This window comes from Drosophila kikkawai, chromosome 2R, assembly GCF_030179895.1.
Source record: "Drosophila kikkawai strain 14028-0561.14 chromosome 2R, DkikHiC1v2, whole genome shotgun sequence".
NCBI classification, from domain to species: domain Eukaryota; kingdom Metazoa; phylum Arthropoda; class Insecta; order Diptera; family Drosophilidae; genus Drosophila; species Drosophila kikkawai.
In genome coordinates, this window is record NC_091729.1 from 1,765,759 (window position 1) to 1,792,113 (window position 26,355).

The following is a 26,355-nucleotide window of genomic DNA, read 5'->3' on the forward strand; positions in this document are numbered from 1 at the left end:
CTTAATTATTTTAATCCCAAAAATCCTTGATTTAATCCCTAAAGTTCTTAGTGAGAAGTGAAAGAAGTTTTCATTTAAATCTGTAATTATAGAGCTACAAATGGTTATTAAATTACTTAAATTAATGTATAAATCTTTTTAAAAGCCACTTAAACTTACTTTTCTTTGTTCCGGGTCGGGATTCGAACCCATGTCTCAGAAATCACAGTCCGTCCGCTTACCAACTGGGCCACTGAGTCAAATCAAACGCAAATGTCGGGAACGCGAATACATACAATTTCAAGAAAAGAGCAAAAATATATGTATCCCTTTATCTCTCCTTCTGAGGTAAAAATAAATTTGCTGCTCTCACAAAATTTTTAAGAATTTTTAGGCTTAATTCCAGAATTTTTAGGCTTATTATGCCTCTTTATTCCGTAAATGAGATTATTTCAAGAACTTTTACGCTTACTTTGTCAGTTTAATCCCGAAACGGGATTGATTCAAGCATTTTTAGGCTTAATTTGTCATTTAATCCCGAAACGGGATAAACTCGACCGTCTAACCCCGAATCGTACTTAAAAATTTTAAGTCACCGCATCGATAAAATCAAGAAAAATATTCTTGATTTGATAACGTGGGCGCATCAAACCCTTAATACGTATTTTTCTCAGTTTTTTATTTTTGCATCTTTACCTATGCTATGGGCACGATTCACAAAAAACTACGTAACATATCGGAGTGAATCAAAAATTATTATGATCAGCATGAAATTATCTTTTATTTGAACCTAAATGGTTGTTATAAAACTGAGTATTACTATTTTTTAAAAGGGTGGGAAGTAAAAACTGATCACCAGAAAATGACATTTTTTTCCTTGAAATCAAAATAAAATTTAAGTTTTTTTGTCTTGATTTCTTTTTGGTTTTTTAGGTTCAAATAGAAGAAACAGGTGTAATGAATACAACAAAATTTAGTTTACGGATTTCCGACAGGAATTACTAGCTCTATCGTGTCCATAGCAGGGAAACTCAAAGCTCGAGGCGCTGCGGCATATGTTCCATAGGTCCGCCATTTTGTAAAATATTTTGTATAACTAATTTTTTTTACATCTCCGATTCTACTTTTAACTATCCCCAAAGTTTCACGACAATTGCTTGACTATTTCCTAAAAAAAAAATTCACAAAAAATGGCACAATTTTGACCGCTTACATGTATATCCCCCCTTAAGCGCACTTGGGTCAACTCTTTTCCTGTACACAGCGGATATTCAAAAGACCAGCTAACAACATCCACTTTCGCCGACGACACGGCGTTCCTCAGCCGCTCCAGATCCCCAGTCCGTACTACTCAACTCGCCAACCACCTCAAGGTAGTCGAAAAGTGGCTGTCAAAAGTGTAAGCACATAACTTGAACAGCACGCAGATCCCCGAAGTCAACGTGGTAACGTACTTTGGCGTCCACCTGGACAGACGCCAAACATGGCGAAGAAATGCAAGAATCTTTATCCGGCAGCCTCCACTGGCTTATAAACGCCCGATCCTGCTGTACAACTCCAGCCAAAAGCCAATATGGACAAACGGTTCCCACCTTTGGGAATGCAGTCACCACCAATATAGACATCATCCAGCGCGCTCAATCAAAATTCCTGAGAACAAAACATCCACAGGGATCTTGGAATTTTCGCAGTAAAGAATGAAATTGAAAAACAAAAAGGAAAGATTCAATAAATACCAGCAACACCTAAAATTCATAATTCCCCTGCATAAAAGGGTTAGTAAATTGAATATTGAAAACTACAGAGGTTTTTGAACTCTTAATTACTGCTAATTACGATTTTAAACTATGTTGCTGACGAATGTAGACTCTTTTATGCTTTGCAAGCTGACATAAATAACATGCAGTACAGGTGCATTAACAATTTTCTGTTTCTAAAAAAAGAAAGAATTTTTTCGATTTGATAAACGGGAACCTTTTTCTGGCCGGAATGAATGGCTTTTTTTTATATGAAATCAGATCTTATTTACAAAAGGAAAAAAATAGTTTACTCAATGGTCTATTGATGTTTATTCTACACCACCACAAGATCATTCTGGCACGTAGTTATTTTTTAAAAAATTTATTTCTGACCCCAGCTCAGATTTGACAACAAAATTTTTGCCGTTTTCAACCAGTTTTCTCGTTTTGGCGATAGGTCGATAAGTTCACCACAAAAAGTTATCGCCAAGGTTGCCATATTGTTGGTGGAACGAAACAGCCAGTTAAAAATACTTATAAAATATAAATGAATACATTAATAATTTTAAAGGACCGTCAAAATGGTTGTTTATTATTAATGCTATTTAATGTAATTACTTAAATGGTCCAAATTAACCAAATAATTATTTGAGACCACCGGAATTAAAACTGTGAAAAGTATGGCAGCATCTTAGTGCCTAGATTTGCTTAACTCTAGCATTTTTTGCCTTTTTCTGGCTTATAAAAAGGGCAATTGTAAATATAATAGGCAGTACTTTACGTTGTTTGCCTATTACCAAAAACACAAGTTAGCTGCTTGAGCAGTGAGAAACGATGAGAAAACGAAACATTCCGATAGCAGAAATTTGCCGAAAACCGGAGCAGCTAAAAACGAAAACGGTTCGTTTTCGTCCAAAACGTAATCGAAAAAATTTTACGATTACCGGAGCAGGCCTGTATATGAGCCTTTTAAAGTTGAGAAAATTGGTTTTCTTACAGGTAATATTACACTAAAAAAATATCACCTTTAGTCATGTTTTTTGCTTTAAATAAATAGATAGATACATTCATAAACTGTAAACCAACCCAAAAAGAAAAGGAATGGGGTTTGGGCCCGCACTGGTATATTGCTACCTGACACGTGTTCATTTGTTTAACTTTTTTCTGGCTAAAGCAGTCTATAACTTTTTGGCTGAAGAGAGAGTCAGCGACTGCACTATAACTTTGACCTACGTGGATCTTTTCTGGACCAAAATTAAGTTTCAGCAGTTGCGTCACGCCGCATCTGCAGATATGCAACGGCATAAACCAAAACTACTTAAGGTTGACCGACACAACATAATACACACCAAAATATATACCAACTGTAGCGCTTACGGTTTTGTGACGGTACTTATGATCTGAGAAGGATGGTCTCTCAGAAACTCCCCATTCTGATACCAAAGTACCTTGACCCCTTACAAGAGTAAGATCTAGCACGTTTGAGGTGGTGGGACCTACAAAGGTGTGTTCCTCCCCGACATTTGGTATACTTAAATTGGTTGACAGTATAAAGTGACTCACCAGTTTCGTTTATGTCGGAGCTTCTACCAGGCTCATGAGTTCTTCTGGTGAGGCCGTCCTGTAGTGTGCGATGTAGCAGGAAGCTACCAAAAGACGCTTTTTTCTGCTCTCTAGCATTACCACGGTCAGGTCATCAGAGCTGTAATGGGACATAAGGTTAGCGTGTAGAACCTTCCGTACAATTACGACGGTTCTATTCCTGCCTGTTGGTGGATGGAGCAAATTCAGTCCGACGATGGCATTGCCTGAGGCGATCCATGGCTCCTGGACCAAAGCTATATCGGCGGATCCTTGCTCTATGGCAATGAGGAGTTCTACCGACGCGACCTTGGTCTTATGGAGGTTGAGCTGCAGCACCCTGAGTGTCATGGGTACTGGTACTCACCTCCATACGACGGGTTGACTACTACGGTCAGATTACCGTCCTCTCCTTCGGCGGACTCATCCAGCGTCATTCCCTAGCCGGCCTCCACGATGGTTTCCAGACCTAGGTCCTTCTTCACCACGTCTGCCTTCAGGGTGTGAGCATCCGTATCCACGAGATGGCGCTTTTTGAGGCGCAGGCGCTACCCATGCCCCACGCCATCTTCCAGTATCTGGGATAGAGGATGTCTTCTGCTTCCTTGCTTATCTGGAGGACTGCACTTTGGCCCCCTTCTTGGGTAATGGGGTCCCAACGTGCAGAACTTTCCAGCCCGCGGTTGGTATGTCCGGATTCTGATGCTGCAGCAGCTTCAGCGCCCGGTCCCCTTGGATTGCGATGGGGAAGAGTATCTTCGCCATTGGAATGGATGGGATTAGCTTCCTGTCTACCACTTGAGTGCCACGATCAAATGTCGTTTGGTCACCTCACTGACATTTGCGGTCTTTTTGGGCTTTTTCGCCATTTGGAGAGGGCCTGGCTCTTTAGGCCCGCGTTGCCGCTTGCTCCCAGGACCTTAAAGGCGCTCTCGGCTAAGCGCTGCCTATTATTGGCAAGCGTCTCCTCCACCTTGTTGGCGAATCTACCCGTCGAGTTCATGTGTGGGAGCCTGCCTGCAGCGATCCTCTCCTCTGCCCAGGTAAGCTTTATCTGCTCCTCTGGGGATAGGGGGGCTTTTTAGAGATAAAAACTTAATTTTTTTTAGTTGTTTTCATTGAAAAATACTTATTTGTTCATTTTGATACCCTATATAAAGACGGATGAGTGGGCGTGGCACATTTTCCAATACATATGTAAATTTAACAGTCATTATCTTTCAATTGCCTGCTCACAACAACAACACTTATGTAATCTTTTGATTCAAGATTTGTAACTAAATATCTTAAACAGATCAAAATATATTATTGTTATTAAAATTCCAATGTTATTTAAAGTTTAATACGCACCTGTACCGAAGTCATTGGAATAAATAGAACATATTCAAATTTTTGTGGTAGAAACGATTTAAGTAATTGGGCTTCTTTTCTCTGTAATTATATAAAAGTAAAATATTATATCAATTTATTAGGAACCACATTAATATACCTCAGTATGGTATTACAATTTAAGTCAGATCTTTCCAACGCAATGAATTTGACATTTCTGACCCTATAAGGTATATTCTTGATCAGCATTAACAGCACCGTATTGTCCGGGCCTGATCAAATTTAAAGTTATCGTAAGCTTGCCTATCTATTGTAGGCTTTCTTAAAAACATAAGCTAGAACTCTAGTTATTTTTATTTATTTTTAAGATAACGAGTAAAGAACGACATACTACAAATGTACATATAATTTGGAAATTACTCTTTTTGACATTAATTAAAAACAAGAAAGGAAGCTAACTTCGACACACCGAAGTTTGTATACCCTTGCTGAAATTTGTTCATTACATTTTACCTATACTTAATATGCTTACAGTTTGACAGTTACAGTTTTACATTCCCAGCTTTACATTTTCTCTACGTCTACCAATCGTTTCTATGGCAGCTATATGATAAAGTTGTCCGATTTTCATAAAATTTATACCAAAATTGTAAAATAATGAAATAAGCTTATATCTCAGAGTAGATGAAAATACGTTGAAAAACGACGAAGTTATAATTTTTTCTATTTATTTCCTGATTGTTCCTATGGCAGCTATAAGCTTATACGACAGCCTCATTTCAGGGTCTGAACAGTATATGCCCGCTCCAACTCTTCCTTCCATCTTGGAGCCGTCGGTATATATATTGAGGTATTGAGCATGGTCCTGGCCTGACTTCCAGTCATTTGGTCCCATGAATACTGTTGTGTTTACATCCGGGCATGTTCTGGGTATCATGTAATCAGATGTACTGCTCATGTCTCGACCAATTGAACTGTGCCCGAAACCTTGTAGCGACCAGTTTCCTGATGCAACCAGACGTTGTGCCGCCTTTCCTGCTGTCAGTTGCGCTTGGATATCTAGGGGATATATACCGATTATGGTTTCGAGTGCTTTGGTGGGGGTTGACCTCAGCGCCCCTGATATGCAGAGCAGTGCCTGCCGCTGGGTTCTCTCCTTAAGCTTATTATACGTTTTCTTCTCCATGGCTTGCCACCACATTAAGACTCCATACAGCAGAGTCGGGCGCACCACCGATATGTAGACCCAATGCATTAGAGCGGGTGAGAGGCCCCATGTGCTGCTAAGCATCTTCTTGGGTGCATATAGCGCTATGGTGGCCTTTTTTACCCTCTCTACTACATTGGCCTTCCACGTCAGCTTGCTGTCAAGTACAATGCCGAGGTATTTGACTTGTGTTTTCGGGGTCAGCCTGGTTTTGTTAATTTTCGGGGGGATCCATTGCGGCACCTTGTATCTCTTGGTGAAGAGAATAAGGTCCGTCTTATCCTCATTGATATTGAGTCCTACCTTCCCCGCCCACTCACATATCTCCCTGAGCAGTGTTTCCATGATCGAGCTGAGGGTCGATGGACAGACTCCCGTGATAATTATGCTTATGTCATCCGCATAAGCTGTTATCTTTTTTGCTTCCCTCTCGAATCTCTTGATTAGGTCGTCTACCACCAGATTCCATAGGAGGGGCGACAGAACCCCCCTTGCGGCGTTCCTCTGTGCGCTCCTCTCACCATGGAAGCGGTGCCCCAATCTGATTGTACCCGCCGGCAACTTAGAAGACTCCTTACCCACAAGTTGATGGCGGGGGACGAGTTCGTCGCCCCGGATATGTCCACAAACACTCCAAGTGCATATTCCTTATTGTTTAGGGCTCTTTCAATGGTGGCTACCAACGAATGTAGTGCTGTCTCCACTGATTTCCCCTTTCGTATAGGCGAGCTGGTTGGTCGACAGTTGCCTCCCTACATCGTTCCTGATGTATAGGTCCAGCAGCTTTTCCAGCGTTTTAAGTAGGAATGAGGTGAGGCTTATCGGTCTGTAATCCTTGGGGCTCACGTGACTGCACTTTCCTGCTTTGGGCAGGAAGACAATCCGAGAGGTCCTCCATTAGATAGGGATATAGCCCGTGCTTAAACAAGCTGTATATATTGCGTAGAGCCATGGGGTGATCACTTCCTTGGTCGCCTGCAGCATGGCTGGGAATATTCCATCTAGTCCTGGTGCTTTATCCTCGCAAAGGAGTCTATAGCCCAGTTGATTCTACTAGAGGATATTAGATCTTTTGGGAGATGCTCTTCTCCAGTGGCTAGGTCCTGGTGATTATTTGCATCGGGTACCTCAGTGCATCCTGGGAAATGCGCATGCATTAGTGCTGTTAAGGCCTCTTCGCTGCCCTCAGTCCACTGTCCGTCGTCGCGTTTGAGCTGACTCTGTATGGTTGGCTGCTTCGATAGCAGCTTCCGGAGTCTAGCCGTTTCCGGGGCAGTCTCTATATTGGAGCAGAAGTTTCGCCATGAGTTTCTCTGCGCCTTGCGTATTTCCTTCTTGTAGTCCCTAAGTAGGACTTTGTATTCCTCATTGGTGATGTCATCTTTCGCCTGCTTGGCGATTTTGAAGAATTCTTTGAGGACTCTCCTCTGTCTCTCAAGGACTCTCCATTCTGATACCAAAGTACCTTGTCCCCTTACAAGTGTAAGATCAAGCACGTTTGAGGAGGTGGGACCTATAAAGGTGTATTCCTCCCCCACGTTTGCTATACTCAGGTTGGTTGAGAGTATAAAATTTAAGAGGGACTCACCTCTGTCGTTTATGTCGGGGCTCCCCCATACGCAGTGGTGCGCGTTGGCGTCTGCACCCACGAGCAGTTGCTGGTCCTTCGGGCTGGCTTCTACCAACCTCATGAGTTCTTCTGGTGGGGCCGTCCTGTCGTGTGCCATGTAGCAGGAAGCTACCAAAAGGCGCTTTTTCCCGCTCTCTAGCATCACCACGGTCAGGTCATCAGAGCTGTAATGAGACATAAGGTTAGCGTGTAGACCCTTCCGTACAAGTACGGCGGTTCTATTCCTGCTTACCGTTGGTGGATGGAGCAAATTGTAATTTGCGGACTTCAGTCCGGCGATGGCATTGCCTGAGGCGATCCATGGCTCCTGGACCAAAGCTCTGTCGGAGGATCCTTGCTCCATTGCTATGAGGAGTTCCGCCGACGCGACCTTGCTCTTATGGAGGTTGAGCTGCAGCACCCTGAGTGTCATGGGTACTGGGCTCACCTCCATACGACGGGTTGACTACTACTAGGTAGTATTATAAGATTTTATACACTTATTGTTAATCTCATAAATGAGAAGATTCAATAAATAAAGCAAAGCCTAAAAAAAAAAATAAATTGCAACCGTCTGTTTCATCACGCGACCAGTGTATTCGCTTGCTTAATACGGCTCTGATGTTTCCGATGCGCGTGGGTCAAACAGAGGCATCACGGTGTCAATGTTGAGCGCCGGTTGCACTGTTAATGCTTGCCACATTTTTAGCGTGTCCACAAACTTATCACTGCATTCAATATCAACCGTAAATCACTGAATCAGAATGTCCGCCAGGCTGTGGTGATCCCACTTCTAATGTCGGAGAATGAATATTCTTTTCAGCCATTGTTGAGCTAGTCAGTTCTGTTCACCTGCGCAGTCTCAAATTGAATGCGGTATCACGCCACTTTTTCTTTGGCCCTTTCACCCTCTCTCACTTTTTACTCAAACGACAATCCTAGACAATATCTAGCTGTCTCTCTCTTTCTCTTTCCTATTGCTGCGACAGACGAACAGACCTCACTCAGTAACAGACTGTCTTCTGTCCTTGTTCTGTTACCTGCTCAACTGTCATTGCGCCAACGCGCAACCTGCCAAGCTAAAGGACTACAAATACCTGGGCAAGGCGAATAATTCCGACATGGCAACAAGCATTCCTGAGCACATTCCTTAGCGTGACTAGGAAATTTGCACTTAGCAAACAACTCGCAACATTGTATGGTTTTCTGTCCAGCTTCTTCAACTCGATTCTGTCTAATTGCAGCCTCGTGTTGCACAAATCCCGGACCCAGGGAACGATAACGCAAAGGACAAAGTTCTGCGAAACGTAGGTCTAACAAAAGTACAAACGTACACAACAACTATTAACGAAAAATATATATTACTAGCGGACCCGGCGAACTTTGTCTCGCCCCAATTTCTCGACTTCATATAACGCCAGAGTAATAATAGAACAACGGCTAATTTAAATTTGTTGTGAAATTTTTTTGACTCGAAATCAGTGGAGAGCGATGTGATAAACAATATATTTTGTTTTGTTATCCGGTGCAAAAATAAATAATGATGGCGGCTTTCCTACACGCGAACAGGCTACGTATAACTGTCCATGTGAAAAACATGGATATTCCAGATTTATCCCGCAGACTTCCAACGATTGGCTTGCGATTTATTGGTTGTCATCGCAAATGCCAATCGAACTGGGAACTGAATCCTCTTGAATTGGAATGGAAGATCTGTTGTCCGGCGGAGTTCCTGGCACATCCAGTGAGTTCAAAAATTCTGTCGGATAGTTGGTCGCTTCATCCTCGTCGGTCACGCTGTCAACGGATCTATATGAATGCAGTTCTCCAGCGATTTGACTTTGAATAACGATATTCAAACTATCTACGTCCTTATTCTTCGCTGCCAGTATTGCCCGTTCACTAATCCAATCGAGATTTGTATAATTTTGTGAAATGTCGGGAAACATTTGTGATGAGTTCCTCTTTCGATGATGATTTTGCATTCTCTCATCGTGGACGTTGGCTGGTCAACCGTCAGAAGATTCATTGGTGCAGTTCCAACAATGTAGCAGCAATGCCAAAGCCAACACAATTTGAGATTTTGACAGAATCGTTGCCAGAATCAACAAAATGACGAATATCTTGCCTGTCCCACGAGGAGCATCGATAAAGTATAAGCCTCCGGTTTCATCGTCAACAACCGTCATTATCGAATCGTACACTTCCTTCTACTCGGCATTCTAAAACGGCACATTTGTTCGAACTCTTTCGGCCAGGTTATCCTGATTGTAGTGTTGCTCCCGTTGAAATTCGCGATTGAAAGTATCGTGCACTGAACGATTTGGCGGATGACATGTAGCTGTGATAATTGCGAATAATGTATTGGTTTGATTCATTAACGCAGAAAGTGGCATCGGCGAGCGTTGAGTCCCAATGAGTATAGATTTTTTTGTTTAAATATTTCATGGATACACAATATCAACGCAGCTATGATCTATGTGAGGTGTTTCAGAATTTTACACACAACAGTGCGACTTTTCCCGAAGGTTTTCGCAAAATGTTCTTACGTAATAACCTTCTACCGGCAATTACAAACAACTGAAAAAAATGAAGCTAAATCGGCCCAGCCGTTTTCTTGTGATGCGATTGCCAACATTTTTTGTCTCCATTTTTATACCCTTGCAGGATTTCAGTCAGAAGTTTGCAACGCATTGATGGAGACCTTTCCGACCCTATAAAGTATATATATTCTTGATCAGCATCAACAGCCGGGTCGATCTAGCCATGTCCGTCTGTCTGTCCGTCTGTCCGTTTCTACGCAAACTAGTCCCTCAGTTTTAAAGCTATCTAAATGAAACTTTGCATATAGCCTTCTATATACTCTCACTGCTATATATGTCGGAACAGGCCGGATCGGACGACTATATCATATAGCTGCCATACAAATGATCGATAAATGTTTAGAAAAAATATTATAACTTGGCTGTTTATCAACATTTTTGCACACTTTTTCAGATATGGCCATTTTATGTTATTTCAGAATTTCGGTAAAAATTTCTTGAAAATCGGACGACTATATCTTATAGCTGCCATAGGAACGGTCGGAAAATTAATAGAAAAAAAAATTTATAACTTCGTTGTTTTTCAACCTATTTCCGTCTACTCTGAGATATAAGCTATTTTTTTATTATTTTAGAATTTTGTTATACATTTTATGAAAATCGGACAACTATATCATATAGCTGCCATAGAAACGATCGGTAGATGTAGAGAAAATATAAAGCTGTGAATGTAAAACTGTAATTGTCAAACTGTAAGTATAGGTAAAATGTAATAAAACTCTGTTTTGTGTGTGTTTTCAACATTTAAATTTATAATATAAACATCAAAACCAATCTGCAAGGGTATACAAACTTCGGCGTGCCGAAGTTAGCTTCCTTTCTTGTTATTTATATATATGTGCTATATTGTCGGAGACGGCGCTATATAGAGCGCGGGTTCAAATGGCGGCAACGTGACGGTTGGCTGCATCGGCCAGTAACGGCGGCAAAAACGGTCAGGATTGGCGCAGAAATATCCAATCTAGGCAGCAGGAAACGGCCACTGTAGGCGACAGAGAAAGGGCCACTTAGGTTATGGCCGGTCAGTTTAAGGCGCAGGTCTCACCAGTCTCCGTAGTCCTCCATATAGGGTTTGGCCCGTAGGCAGCTTGGTGGCGCGCAGGTAGCTTCCGACTGGAGCCTGATGGCGGTTTGTTGAAACGCGGGTGGCTTCCAGATGGAGGGGCTCTCCCAGTAGAAATCGCCGGCAACGGCTAGGAGACACGGCACACACCAAAACAAAAAAAAAAACTGTGGGCCGTGCATCTTGTTACGGTGACGCTGGGAGGAAACTTCCTTTTATTCAATTTCAATTTATTTTATTGGTTTCTTTTCTAAGCCCTGTCTGTCCTTGTCGCACTCATTATGCTTCTGTTTTCCGAAGACAGTGTCCCGGTGTTCATTGTTCTGCTTTTCGATGTTCCTTAACGCCGCACAGTAGCGCCTCTCGAACAATTAGCGTTGCAAAAATCGAAAAAGTCATGTTTCCAAAAAACGACTTTAACCATACTTATTCGACAGAAAATTTCCCAAGGATTCAGATTTTTTGTAGAAGATATGAGCATTCAAAGTTGAACTTTTTTCGTTTTTTGCATCATACCAAAAAAATGGGTAAAATGGTCGACTTTCAGGTAATATTACACAAAACCCATAAAACCAATGGACATAGTTTTTACTTTAAATCAGCGATGGGCACACCGTGGCTCAATTTGCTCACACTGCTCAAACCGTTATCTTTTTTCGGAGGCGCCAGCAAGTCGCACATTTCAGTCGTTCCTCGCGATCAGCGAACCGTGAATATTTACAAAATAAACCACACTGACCTTTGGCGCAGGTAGCGAGCACATCCCCGCGATCCCGAGTTTGCAACCAAAAAAAACCAACGCGACCGACTCGCACATCGTCCCAAAAACAAGAACAATTTTAAAGGGAACTGCGCGGCTGGCGTTGACTTCTGCACTAAAGAAAAAAGTTTGGATTTCTTTTGCAGTCGTTTTTCTTAGGCGGACATAAATGCACTCACAAATGGCTGAAGATATTGATATATTCAAAAAGTTTTTGTCAGTGTATTTTCTCGGCTCGCACATTCTGTGTGGCGCGTGGCTGCAACGCGTCGCAACGCTGGGGGTTGTTGTTGTTAGCTGCTATCAAACCGTTAGATCTCGTGCCCATCTCTGCCTTAAATGATAGATACATTCATAAACTGTTAATTAACCCAAAAAAACGGCACTTTGGTTTGGGCTTGTAATGGTAAATCGCTATCTGCCAGGTGTCCATTTTTTTCACCTTTTTCTGCCTAAAGTAGTCTATAACTTCTGAAGCCGATGAAAGCCAACAACTACACTATGTCTACAAGTTACGTCGATCTTTCCTGGACCAGAATTAACTTTCATCGGCTGCGTTGAGCTGCGTCTGAGAAAATGCAACGACATAAACCAAAACTACTCAGGGTTAAATATACCAAAATACCGACAAAATTTCATACATTCCAAGAAATATACTAACTATACTAACTAAAAAAATTTGTTTTTCAGTTTTTAAATTATTTTTATTTGAGTAGGGTAAGGTGGGGTAAAGCCGACCAAGTAAATGGTTTTGGCTATAAAATGCTTATTTTACATCGGATCAAGTCGTTATATATACCAAATTAAAGTTTAGACTTTTGCGCAACTTTGTGACCATCGCAGCGGACACGTCCCCTGCGCCCTGTGAATCATCTGCCGTAACTTACCTTGGAGAAGCCTTAGGCCAACCGGCCTGCAACAGAGCGGCGAATATTATCACCCGCTCCCGATTTATATCTGCAACTGCGAGAAGTCTTAGGCCAACCGGCCTGCAACAGAGCGGCGAATATTATCATCCGCTCCCGATCTATATCTGCAACTGCGAGGGGCCGTCTGAGGAATCTCTATTGCCGTCGGCAATACACAGTTGAAAAATAATATTTACTAATTGGCGCCCACGTTAAATTACCCACCTAAGTCGGGAAAATCATGTAAGTGAGCACTTCTGTTCTAAATATTTTCCGGCATCTGCATTAGCAAAATATTTAAATACGCTATATTTTCTGCAACTCTGTATTAGAGTTTCGTGTTAACATTTTTATAAATAAACATACTCACTAATTGCTTGACAATTTAATTGGTGTTATCACAGGTGATATTATTAATGTTTATCATTGTTTGCATTTTTTAAATTTGTTCAATAAATATCTTGTGCCGAATATTATCGCCAATATTACTACCAGACGACATATCTAATACCCCAGCCTAGGTGCAAGGGCGCCGCCGGGAAATAAATTAATTAATTGTGCATTTATTATACCCTTGCAGGGTATTATAATTTCAGTCAGAAGTTTGCAACGCAGTGAAGGAGACGTTTCCGACCCTATAAAGTATATATATTCTTGATCAGCATCAACAGCCGGGTCGATCTAGCCATGTCCGTCTGTCCGTCTGTCCGTTTCTACGCAAACTAGTCCCTCAGTTTTAAAACTATCTGAATGAAACTTTGCATATAGTCTTTTATATACTCTCACTGCTATATATGTCGGAACGGGCCGGATCGGACGACTATATCATATAGCTGCCATACAAATGTTCGATAAATTTTTAGAAAAAAAATTATAACTTGGCTGTTTTTCAATATTATTCCATCATTTTTGAGATATAGCCATTTTATATTATTCCAGAATTTTGATAAAAATTTTATGAAAATCGGACCACTATATCTTATAGCTGCCATAGGAACGATCGGGAAATTAATCGAAAAAAATTATAACTTCGTTGTTTTTCAACGTATTTTAATCTACTTTGGTACATAAGCTTTTGGTATTATTTCAGAATTTTGGTATAAATTTCATGAAAATCGGACGACTATATCTTATAGCTGCCATAGGAACGATAGGGAAAGTAATAGAAAAAATTATAACTTCGTTGTTATACCCTTGCAGGGTATTATAATTTCAGTCAGAAGTTTGCAACGCAGTGAAGGAGACGTTTCCGACCCTATAAAGTATATATATTCTTGATCAGCATCAACAGCCGAGTCGATCTAGCCATGTCCGTCTGTCCGTCTGTCCACCTGTCCGTTTCTACGCAAACTAGTCCCTCAGTTTAAAAGCTATCTGAATGAAACTTTGCATATAGTCTTCTATATACTCTCACTGCTATATATGTCGGAACGGGCCGGATCGGACGACTATATCATATAGCTGCCATACAAATGTCCGATAAATTTTTAGAAAAAAAATTAGACCTTTGCTGTTTTTCAATATTTTTGCACCATTTTTTAGATATGGCCGTTTTATATTATTTCTGAATTTTGGTAAAAATTTTATGAAAATCGGACGACTATATGATATAGCTGCCATAGGAACGATCAGGAAATTAATAGGAAAAAAATTATAGCTTCGTTGTTTTTCAACGTATTTGTATCTACTCTGAGATATAGGCTTTTTTTATTGTTCTAGAATTTTGGTATAAATTTCATAAAAATCGGACAACTATATCATATAGCTGCCATATAAACCGATCGGTAGATGTATACAAAATGTAAAGCTGGGAATGCAAAACTGTAACTGTCAAACTGTAAACATAATAAGTATAGGTAAAATGTAATGAAATAATATCTGCAAGGGTATACAAACTTCGGCGTGCCGAAGTTAGCTTCCTTTCTTGTTTTTCAACTTATTTTCATCTACTCTGAGATATGAGCTTTACTTATTATTATAGAATTTTTGTATAAATTTTATGAAAATCGGACAACTATATCATATAGCTGCCATAGAAGCGATCCGTAGATGTAGAGAAAATGTAAAGCTGTGAATGTATAACTGTAACTGTCAAACTGTAAACATAATAAGTATAGGTAAAATGTTATGAAACTCTGTTTAGTCTCTTTTTTCGGCATTATAATTTATAATATAAATATGAAAACCAATCTGCAAGGGTATACAAACTTCGGCGTGCCGAAGTTAGCTTCCTTTCTTGTTGAAATGTTTTTGTCGGTAACGGATACTGTCTCATTTTTATTTGTGCATTTAATTTACCCTTTATATGTAAGCGTATTTTTGCTTACACCTGAATTCTTTGTGTTAGCTTCGCAAAAATCTTGGGTTTGTTTTTTTTTGTTGTCGCTGTCCCAATCCACTACGACACTCGAACTTGACACCGCTACGCTGTATTGCGACTTTGTTTAGCTTCGCTTCTTTGTCTTTGAGAACGGCAGCTTAGCCACCACGGATTTTTACTGTGTAAATTTTTGTTGTTTATATATTTGTTCGCCATAGCGGAGACCCGGTCCCCGCGATCCCCTCTCCCTTGTCATTGCTTGGCAAGGCAACAGCTCAGTTTTTCAACGAGCTCTCGTCCGTCGTTGCCAAGCGGCAACTCAGCCCCCGCGGCCCCCTCTCCATATCCATGGGCAAGACCGCTTGAGCATACATTTACTCACTAGGGCGATTTAGCTTGCACAGCTCCATATGAGCAACCCATTCCAGCAATATAGGAACAACAATCAGTTCGACAGCGAATCTGAGTCCGAGACCGAAGAGCCGGCCGGAACTTCTACACCGAAAAGTGTAAACGCAGGCAAATCCACAGCCGTAAATATGGCATTTAACATAGAACAACTACAGGCGGTAGTACAGGCTGCCGTCAACCATGTCCTACAGGAAGCGGCCGTTGACGGCCAGCGTAGGGAAGATGAATTGCGCCAGACTATTCAACAACTGGCCGACCAGGTGGCGGCGATACAATTCGTACCCGCCCAAACAGTAGCTCCTCAGATTAAAGTCTATAAACCTATAGATTTAACCAACAACACCGTTTGTAATGAGCCACTAGACGCCGTCAAATGCCTGCCCGAATTTTCGGGGGCCCAGGAAACATACGTCTCCTGGCGGCAGGCGGTGGTAGGAGCATACTATATTTTTAGGAAATTCGAGGGAACGCCATTATCAGGCGGTCATTATAATTAGGAGAAAAATAAGGGGATCAACCGATTCCGTGCTATCTTCATTTGGCACAGTGCTTAACTTCGACGCGATTATAGATCGACTTCACGTATAGTGACAAGCGGACAATGCATGTCATAGGAGATGGGTACCCTTAGACAATGGAATCTCTCGCTTCTACAGTATATAACGAGATTCAAGATCTGCTAAGTAACGGCATCATACAAAAGTCGAAGTCCCCCTACAATAACACAATATGGGTAGTAGACAAGAAGGGTACCGACAAGGCTGGAAAACGAAAAATGCGGTTGGTATTGGACTTTCGTAAATTAAACGAGAGGACGATACCCGATCGCTATCCAATGCCGAACATATCTAGATACTTAGTAACCTAGGCAAGGCCAGGTACTTCACTACGTTAGACTTAAAGTCTGGCTACCACCAAATTATACTAGCAGAGCGCGACCGCGGAAAACTTCCTTTTCCGTTAACGGAGGGAAATATGAATTTCGCCGGCTGCCATTTGGATTGAAGAATGCTGCCAGCATCTTCCAGAGAACAATAGATGACATTCTGCGAGAGCAGATCGGCAAATTCTGCTACGTTTATGTGGATGACGTCATCGTTTTTTCAGAAGACGAAAACGCCCACATCCAGCACGTAGATTGGGTTCTTAAGAACCTACACGATGCTAACATGAGGGTTTCAACACAGAAGTCTAAATTTTTCAAAAAAAGCGTTAGCTTTCTCGGGTTTATTGTCACCAACAACGGTGCCACTACTGACCCGGATAAAATTAAGGCTATTCAGGAATTCCCTGAGCCTATTTGAAGTCAGGTCGTTCTTAGGCTTGGCCAGCTACTACCGATGCTTCCTAAAAGGATTTTGCGTCAGTAGCTAGACCTGTGTCTGACATTCTTAAAGGGGATAACGGAAGTGTCAGTAGGCACAAATCCAAGAACATCCCGGTACAATTTGATGAGCAACAACGGTTCGTTTTTCTGGCTTCCGAGGATGTCATCCTCAGATACCCAGACTATAAAAAGGCATTCGATCTAACGACGGATGCCTCAGCATACGGCATTGGCGCAGTGCTATCCCAAGAGGGACGACCTATCACTATGATCTCGAGGACCCTTAAGGACAGAGAAGTTAATTACGCTACCAACGAAAGGGAGCTATTAGCCATAGTTTGGGCACTGGCCGAGTTGCGCCACTATTTGTACGCAGTCAAAGATATAAACATCTTTACTGATCACCAGCCATTGACCTTTGCAGTGTCGGAATCCAATCCGAACGCAAAAATCAAAAGGTGGAAAGCTCGCATCGACGAGTCCGGTGCTAAAATTTTTTACAAGCCCGGCAAAGATAATCTCGTCGCAGATGCCCTCTCCAGACAGCAACTTAACGTTGTGGAGGAGGAAGAAGCTTATTCGTGTGGCGCCACTATTCACAGTGAAGTGTCGCTAACGCACACAATTGAAACTACGGACAAGCCTCTTAATTGCTTTCAAAACCAGATAACTCTGGAGGAAGCACGCTTTCCGTCCAAGCGCAGCTTCGTACTCTTTGGAAACGAGAGACGGCACGACATCAACTTCGTATGCAAGGACTCGTTGCTAGAAGAACTCGCAGACATTATTGTCCCTAAAGGCGTAAACGCCATTCATTGCGATTTGCACAGGCTAGCGATGATACAGGTTGAATTGGTTCGGGAATTCCCAGCCACCAGATCGGCCCAGGAAAATGTTAAGCAAGTACTCTCAGAGTACTACTTTCCAAAAATGACTAAGTTGGCGAACGAAATCGTCATCAACTGCAGGACATGCGCTAAGGCAAAGTATGACAAACACCCAAAGAAACAAGAACTCGGCGAAACGCCAGTCCCGTCGCGGGTAGGAGAAATGCTACATATAGACATTTTCTTCACAGATAAGAAATACTTCCTTACGTGCATTGACAAATTTTCAAAGTTTGCCATGGTCCAGCCAATTCCCTCTAGAACCATAGAGGATCTTAAGCCGGCCCTATTGCAACTCTTAAACATTTTCCCCAAAGCTAAAGTCATCTATTGCGACAATGAGCCATCATTGAACTCGCACACTATTTTGACCATGCTGGAAAACCACTTCGGCGTTAGCATCTCGAATGCTCCGCCCCTCCACAGGGTCTCAAACGGACAAGTGGAACGTTTCCACAGCACTTTAGTAGAGCTTGCCAGATGCCTTAAAATCGACAAAGGCATTAGCGACACCGTTGAGCTAATCTTCCTGGCCACTGCCAGATACAACAAATCTATCCATTCGGTCATCGACAAGAGGCCAGCCGATGTGGTTGTAGCACAATCAAGTGACCCACAGTACGAAATACAGGATAAGATAAAGCAGGCCCAAGACAAGCTTAGAGCCAGGGAAAACTCTTCCCGGCAAAATAGGGTGTTTAAGGTTGGAGACAAAGTCCTAGTTAAATCCAACAGGAGACTAGGCAACAAGCTTTCACCGTTATGCGGATAGCAAACGGTGGAAGCGGACATGGGGACCAAAGTCCTCATCAAGGGGAGGGTGGTCCACAAGGACAACCTTAGGTAGGCGATGCATTACCATATTGTCGTTCGTCTTATAATTTTTTATTATTTTTTCTATCTTTACACCTAGCCACTTGGCATAAGTTTTTTTCTATATTTTTGCACCCCTATCCGCTTGGTATAAGTTTTGGTTATAATTATGATTTATTCTTTACGCTTTGGTGGTGGGCTACCCCGTTTTAATCAAACACTACAATACATCCAATATTACAGGTTCGCATTCATATCCCTGTTAGTCCTGCTTACCGTAACATCGGGGCACGTCACCGACTACTCGCAGGCCAAGTATATTCCCATCATTGATGGTAGAATTCTAGTTTGGGAAGAATTCGCGTTCGTCACACACTCGGCGAATCTCTCGGAGTATAGGCGCGTGGTGGAAGAGACGGGTGGCATGATCAGCATGTTTCCCCAGTCACATATGCAGAAACTTTTGAGTGTCGATGTAGCTCATCTGCGTGACCTGCTCGATTCGTTGAGCATCCATCATAGAGTAGCTAGGAGCTTCGATTTCCTAGGGGCAGCATTAAAGGTTGTGGCGGGAACGCCAGATGCAGAGGATTTTGAAAAAGTTAAACTTAATGAATTTCAATTAATAAATGCAAACAATAGGCAGATAAATATAAATAATAAAGTACAAGATCAGATTAATAATATTACTAACACCGTCATCCAAATTCTGAGGTCGGCCAAGGGAGCCCAAATCGACTCGGAGCATCTTTATGAGATGCTATTATCCCGAAATAGAATGATTAGTATGGAGCTGCAGAACTTATTACTAGCAATAGCTCTTGCTAAAGCCAACATCGTTAGCCCCAGTATACTAGATCATGCAGACCTAGAAGATATATGGATAGAAGAGCCCACAGAAACCCCCATCAAAGACTTATTGTCCGTTGCTTCCGTTAAGATATTACAATCCGTTAACCTTTTGCATTTTGTTATTAAATTCCCTATTATAAAATCGTCATGCGTTAAAATCACAATCTTTCCCGTGTCCCATCGTGACACAATGCTCAGGCTGGAGGACAGAAACATAGCCGATTGCAACGGAGAAATCCACATGGTCAACAATTGCTCCACAACACCTGGGGCCACGTTTTGCCAGCTGGCGCTAAGAAGGTCGTGCGCACAAGAGCTCCATGCTGGGGGCATAGCGCACTGTGACATCCAGCACAGCGATCTACACCCAGTCACTCGCGTAGATGAAGGCATCATAATTGTAAATGATCGTCCGGCACGTATAAGTGTGGATAATGGCACCTACATCCATATACGAGGCACGCATCTCATTACATTCACCGAGAGTGCCACTGTAAATGAAACCCGTTATGTCAACTACGACAACGCCCAGAAAAGGGTCCCAGGAGTAGCCAGCTCGCCCTCCTTGAATATTACGATGGAGCACAACATCCTCAGTCTTCCTTACCTTCACCGCTTGAGTGAGCGTAACCTGCAGCATATTAAGAGATTCGGGGAGAATATCAACGACTATCGTTCACATCAGATAGTACTAGTGGCAGGAACCATATGCTGCGCGTTGATCTGCGTCGGCTTGACCTATCGGCGAGTCATCCAGGCCAGGAGATCTGCGGCCCAGATAACAGAGATGATTGCCCAAATAGGGTCGGCCGAGGGCGGCCTTGTTCCTGAGGGGGGAGTAGTTAACTAACTCAGCCGGGCAACGGCAATGACCGTCCGCCCGAAAGCTCGCTCCGGCCAAACTGCTGACACAGCGTCTGGCCGGAAGCTCATGCATAGCCGGCAAGCACTACCCATTGGAGTGGCCGCTATGATATTCACTTTTGTTAGCTTTTAAGTTCAGTTCTGATTTTATATTCATACAATAAAGAGCTGCTGCTCGATTTATCATGTTCCGACTACCGTCGTTAAAGATTTATCATTTGAAAACTTTCTGAGTCTCTAGTCCAGTAGTTAAAGAAGGGTAGTCCCCCATCCACCGTAATCTTCATAACTTGTTTGGGAGATTCATCAGCCAACCGGCTAGTGACCATCGCAGCGGACACGTCCCCTGCGCCCTGTGGATCATCTGCCGTAACTTACCTTGGAGAAGCCTTAGGCCAACCGGCCTACAACAGAGCGGCGAATATTATCACCCGCTCCCGATTTATATCTGCAACTGCGAGAAGTCTTAGGCCAACCGGCCTGCAACATAGCGGCGAATATTATCACCCGCTCCCGATCTATATCTGCAACTGCGAGGGACCGTCTGAGGAATCTCTATTGCCGCCGGCATTACACAGTTGAGAAATAATATTTACCAATTTATAGATACAAACCAAAACTATTTACAGTAAGATATATATGTATATATAGAAAAATGTGAGTCTTCACAGTGTAAAATATCTGTTTCTCAGGAAATATATATCTATATACATATATAAAAATGAAACCCGTTTCCCGTTGAGAACAGAAGTCGTCCGATTTTCATAATATTAAAAATGAAATCCTTAAATAATAGAAAATGCTCATGCCTTAAATAGTTTCAAATACGGCGAAAATTAGAAAAGTTAAAATTATTTAGAGCGAAATTCTATACTATGGTCATGTATCGAAGTTGATAAAAATTAATTGAAAAACGGAAAAGTTATAATTTTTTCTACAACTTTTTCTGTCGGCCCGTTCCGACCTATATACTATAGAAATAGAAAAAATACAATTACAAAGTTTCATTCAGATAACTTCAAAACAGATGTGGATTGATCGACTCGGCTGTTAATGCTCATGAAGAATATGTATACCTTATAAACTTGGAAATGACTCCTGAACTGCGTCGCAAACGTCCGAAATAAAAAATTATAATAGCCTCAATTTGCCTCGGTATAAAGCCCTTCATACAACTTTAATTAATCTATGTCATTTTTCTTTAACTTTAAACCGAAATTCGGCAAGTTTGATCGCTCTAGCTCTTTTTGTCTTCAATACCTGTAGTTTTACATGGAATGATAGACGGAGGGACAAACATGGCTTAATCGACTTGGGTGGTGATGCTGATCAAAAATATTTATGCTTTTTGGGGTCTCCCTTTACCTGTTGCAACAAAGCTACAATTTAATACTCTATTAATACCGGGTAGAAGGTATGTCAATAAATTTTGAAATTCGATAAATATAATAATACTAATAAGCCCGGCGAACTCCGTTCCGCCACCTTCGGCAAATTATCCGTTTCATTGAAGTGCTCTTTGGTAAACTACATTTTTTGTGATGTGTTGTGGTAAGATGTGTATTAGTGGAATTATCTAGGGACCAAATAGCCCCTGGGAATGGTAAAATCACCAAGAACTACTAACTAAGTGGTTCCTATCCGAAAGTCTTTTAGAGACCAAATGAATAGCGGAAAGATGGTTTCAATAAATAGAACATTTCGACAATGGGAAATGTAATAAAAATGGTACTACCTTCACGCAAAGGACTTCAACATCATTGCTCTCCTCGACAGTTATTAATTCGGACGTGAGAATGGAGTTGACCGCTATAAGGACACCCCCCCCCCACACACACACAGCCAACTTCGGAAGTTGGTTAGTTTTTTGGGAATTAATTGCAAACGTAGAAGGCGCAGTGCTCAAATCGAGCCTAGGAAAAGTAGTTCCTACTGTCTACTTTTTCTCTTTCTTTGCTTCGAATTCTTGACAGTCACATGCTTTGGCCAGGTTTGGGCAGAGCATAGTTTGTCGAAGAATTCCTCATGAACATTTATTTTGAAAGATGAAATGTTCCTATCATGAGCAAATTAAAAATTTTCCACCTTAATTTTTTCTTTTTTGGCTATTATTTTGCTTTGGATAAAAGCTATAACATCTTCCGATGTTTGGTCAGGGGGAAGCGCGAAACAACTAACTGTCTCGTTGGTAGTATTGCCATAAGGGGTTTTGGCAAGGCAGGCTGATTATCCGCCTTACCAATTTCGGCCGGTAATCCGGAAAGGGAACTGGACTGGGGCTCTGAGAGGAATCCGCCTAGATGCTACACACCAGTTGAGGTTTTTCAGGAGCCTTATTTAATAGCTTAAGGCTATTAAATTGAGTGTCTAGCGCCAAGAGCATATCTTGAGTCAATAACAGCTCTTTAAAGCCGCTCAAGCAAATAAGTATAACCGTTTCTAGCTGTTGCGACAGCGCAAACAACAACAAACGGAGAAGACACAAATGAAAATACAAGAAAATGCAAAGCAACCGCAGCATCCAAAACTAAAATGTAATTAAATTAAATTAAACAACACAAATAGAATAGTGAACGGGAACTATTAAAAACACCAAATATGAAATGTTAAAAAACCCCGGTGGTTTTTAAGGCAAATTCGGAAGAAAATATTACGTCCGTTCACTTTAAAGGAAGAATAAGAACCTTCGCACATGTTTACCTACTGGGGTACTATCCGCTCTTATAACAAATTTGTGCGTATCCTATGACATTCGTTCCAATGCTGTGTTGAACATATTAACTACAGCATTATTAGCGTGATAAAATGCTTGCAACTGTTCAATAATTCGTCTCTTTAACTGTTGTGTTCCCTGAATATTGCACCGCACATTCAGCTGATCCACCATGGTCGAAATAAAATATATTTGCAGAAATCATCCGGTGTTGGCACTATTGAAGCACGCAAATGATATATTAGTCGTTGTATCTGTAATTGTTCATCATCATTTGTTGAAGAATCGTGTGATGTGTGGTGTATATGTAGTTTTTATGTGTTGCAATTCATTGTGATTGGTTATGTCTGTTGTATCTTTTGCAAGTCGGCATGAAGCCACCTTCTCGAATGATATTAGCTCCTAAGGAAGTCATGCGTATGTTTTGAAGTAAATGGCTGGAGTCTGAATCACTTCCATCGAACAATGGTTTCAGTGACTGTGGTGGTTTAAGTAATGGTTTCAGTTTGATTTTACCACTTGCGCAGCACAATCCAGCTGTTTTTTTTTTAACTTTATGCAATATATGCAATATGGGCATATAGTCGTCATATGTCCAATATCTAAATTTTCATCATCACTGTCCTTCGCAGTGGGATAATATAGGAAAGCCAAACGATTGTATGATGATATTTGTGTGCTTACGCGTTGTCTTAATCGGTTATATTCCCTTACTATATTTTGTCTTTCATCGCATAATTCTTGTACACTTGTTGCTGGTTGCGTGCCTTGAGCGGCTGCCGATGTTCGAACGTCGTGCTCTGTGCATTTTGGACTATAGACAGAGCGGTTAATTTAACCTCAAATCCACATAATTTACACAGTTCAACTTACCACCTTAAAGACAAATGCTGGTTTCCAATTGAAATGTTATGAAACGAAACTTATATTGAACAGAATTTCGGTTTGTCACATGAAATAAACTGAGCAATGAATAGTGGAATGATACCATATGTATCAGAGATGGCGCTGTATGCGAAAAATGATTTTCCCGCTTTTCTGTTGAAATTTTTCCTGAATTTTCTTTGCTGCAAAACTCACGAAGCCCGTAACCTTTCCAACGAATGCAATAGGATCAGGAAGGAAAACCCGACTTATTTGTATATAATAGATTGAACTATAAATGCGTTACCTGAACAAATTTGGATAGTTTTTTGTGAAGCACATACGATCGTTGTTTCATAATTGTAATATCTTTTTTACTTGAGTCTTTATGCTGACCGTTTTTTATAGGATTTGCGTATAAATTAGCAAACTCTCGTTCTGTTCCAAGATACAATGGTTTTATAAAGTTCACCATGCTGTAGTCTGTGAAAATATAAGAGTATTATTAGTTTGTTAATTCCATTGACGTTAATTCAGCCATAACATTTACTCGATCTCTTATGGCAGATAGATAAAAAAAAACAGTCATTTGATTTTGTTAAAACTAAATGCATGCCTCTTTTGTATGTTTTTATAATTTATTTGAATTTATTGTTATAGTAATTATATAAAAATAAGAAAAAACAAGAAAGGAAGCTAACTTCGCCATGCCGAAGTTTGTATACCCTTGCAGATTAGTTTTGATATTTACATTATAAATTATAATGCTGAAAACACACACAAAACAGAGTTTCATTACAATTTATACCAAAATTCTGAAATAATAAAATAAACCTATATCTTAGAGTAGATGAAAATACATTGAAAAACAACGAAGTTATAATTTTTTTCGTATTAATTTCCTGATCGTTCGTATGGCAGCTATGAGATATAGTCGTCCGATTAACACAGAAAATCTGAAATACTATAAAATGGCCATTTCTCATTTTTTTTCTAAAAATTTATCGAACATTTGTATGGCAGCTATATGATATAGTCGTCCGATCCTGCCCGTTCCGACATATATAGCAGTGAGAGTATATAGAAGACTAAATGCAAAGTTTCATTCAGATAGCTTTAAAACTGAGGGACTAGTTTGCGTAGAAACGGATAGACGGGCAGACGGACGGACAGACGGACGGACAGACAGACATGGCTAGATCAACTCGGCTGTTGATGCTGATCAAGAATATATATACTTTATAGGGTCGGAAAGGTCTCCTTCACTGCGTTGCAAACTTCTGAATAAAATTATAATACCCTGCAAGGGTATAAAAAAGGAAGCTAACTTCGGCACACCGAAGTTTGTATGTCCTTGGAATCGGAAATTAAAATAAGTTGAAAAACAAAAAAGTTATCATTTCTTTTAATTTTCCGATCGACCCGATGGCCGCTATATTGAGAAGGAAAACCGTAGAAGCATATTTCAAAACAATCTGACCGTCATTTACAATCTGACGAATGAAGTGGTATCTTATCTCTACATTAGGGATGTCGGAAATATATCAATATATAGATATTTTTTCTCTTAAAAAAAATATTATCATCGCGATATTTTTTGGGCAAAAATAGGCGATAATGATATTTTTTTGAGATGATATTTCCGATTTTTTTTTATATTTGGTCACTCTTATGCCCGAAATTGAAAACGACGCGAATAAAATGAGTGCGGCAAAAGATTTTTATTCCGATGTAAATGCAAGATCTGAAAAACACGCACAAACTTGCATACATACATGTGTAAACAAACATACACTGTAAATTTCGCGGGAAAGAACGCACACACACAGAAATTTATGTACATCCTAGCTAATACATATGTGACAACTTAATTTTTGTTATGACAGACCAGCATGTAACCGAACAAGTTTTTCTTAAATCATTAAAAACAGATTTGTATTAAATAAAACCACTCAATGGTCTATACCAGCGATGGGCACGAGATCTAACGGTTTGAGCAGCAGCTCGCTGAAAAAAAAAAACAACAACAACCCCCAGCGTTGCGAACCGTCGCACAGTAGCGCCTCTCGAACAATTAGCGTTGCAAAAATCGAAAAAGTCATGTTCGCAAAAACGATTTTAACCATACTTATTCGACAGGAAATTTAACAAGGATTCAGAATCTGCAATAAAATCAATTTTAAGATTTTTTTTTGTAGAAGTTATGAGCATTTAAAGTTGAACTTTGTTTCGTTTTTTGCATCATACAAAAAAATGTGTAAATTGGTCGACTTTCAGGTAATATTACAAAAAAACCATAAAACCAATGGTCATGGTTTTTACTTTAAATGATAGATACATTCATAAACTATTAAAGAACCTAAAAAAACGACACTTTGATTTGGGCTTCTACAGGTAAATCGCTACCTGCCAGGTGTCAATTTTTTTCACCTTTTTCTGCCTAAAGTAGTCTATATCTTCTGACGCCAATGAAAGCCACTGACTACACTATGTCTACAAGTTACGTGGATCTTTCCTGAACCAGAA

General features: G+C 40.8%; 1 protein-coding gene across 6 annotated transcripts in view; it reads right to left on the bottom strand.

The window, feature by feature from the left end:
• The window catches only part of LOC121502033 (transcriptional regulator ATRX homolog), a 530,985-nt gene extending 506,679 nt beyond the window's left edge, over positions 1-24,306 (bottom strand). For 4 of the 6 annotated variants that reach the window (XR_011444422.1, XR_011444420.1, XM_070283645.1 and 1 more), the window contains exons 1-2: positions 24,137-24,306; positions 4,650-4,730 (exon numbers count right to left, since the gene is read on the bottom strand). Coding sequence is in view for 2 of the 6 variants with exons in the window: in XM_070283645.1 (XP_070139746.1) it covers positions 4,650-4,730; positions 24,137-24,304 (249 nt within the window). In the remaining 4 variants the exon portion in view is untranslated. The remainder of the gene's footprint in view (positions 1-4,649; positions 4,731-24,136) is intronic. The other 2 variants (XR_011444423.1, XR_011444421.1) reach the window with 1 other exon arrangement.
• Positions 24,307-26,355: the final 2,049 nt, after the last annotated feature.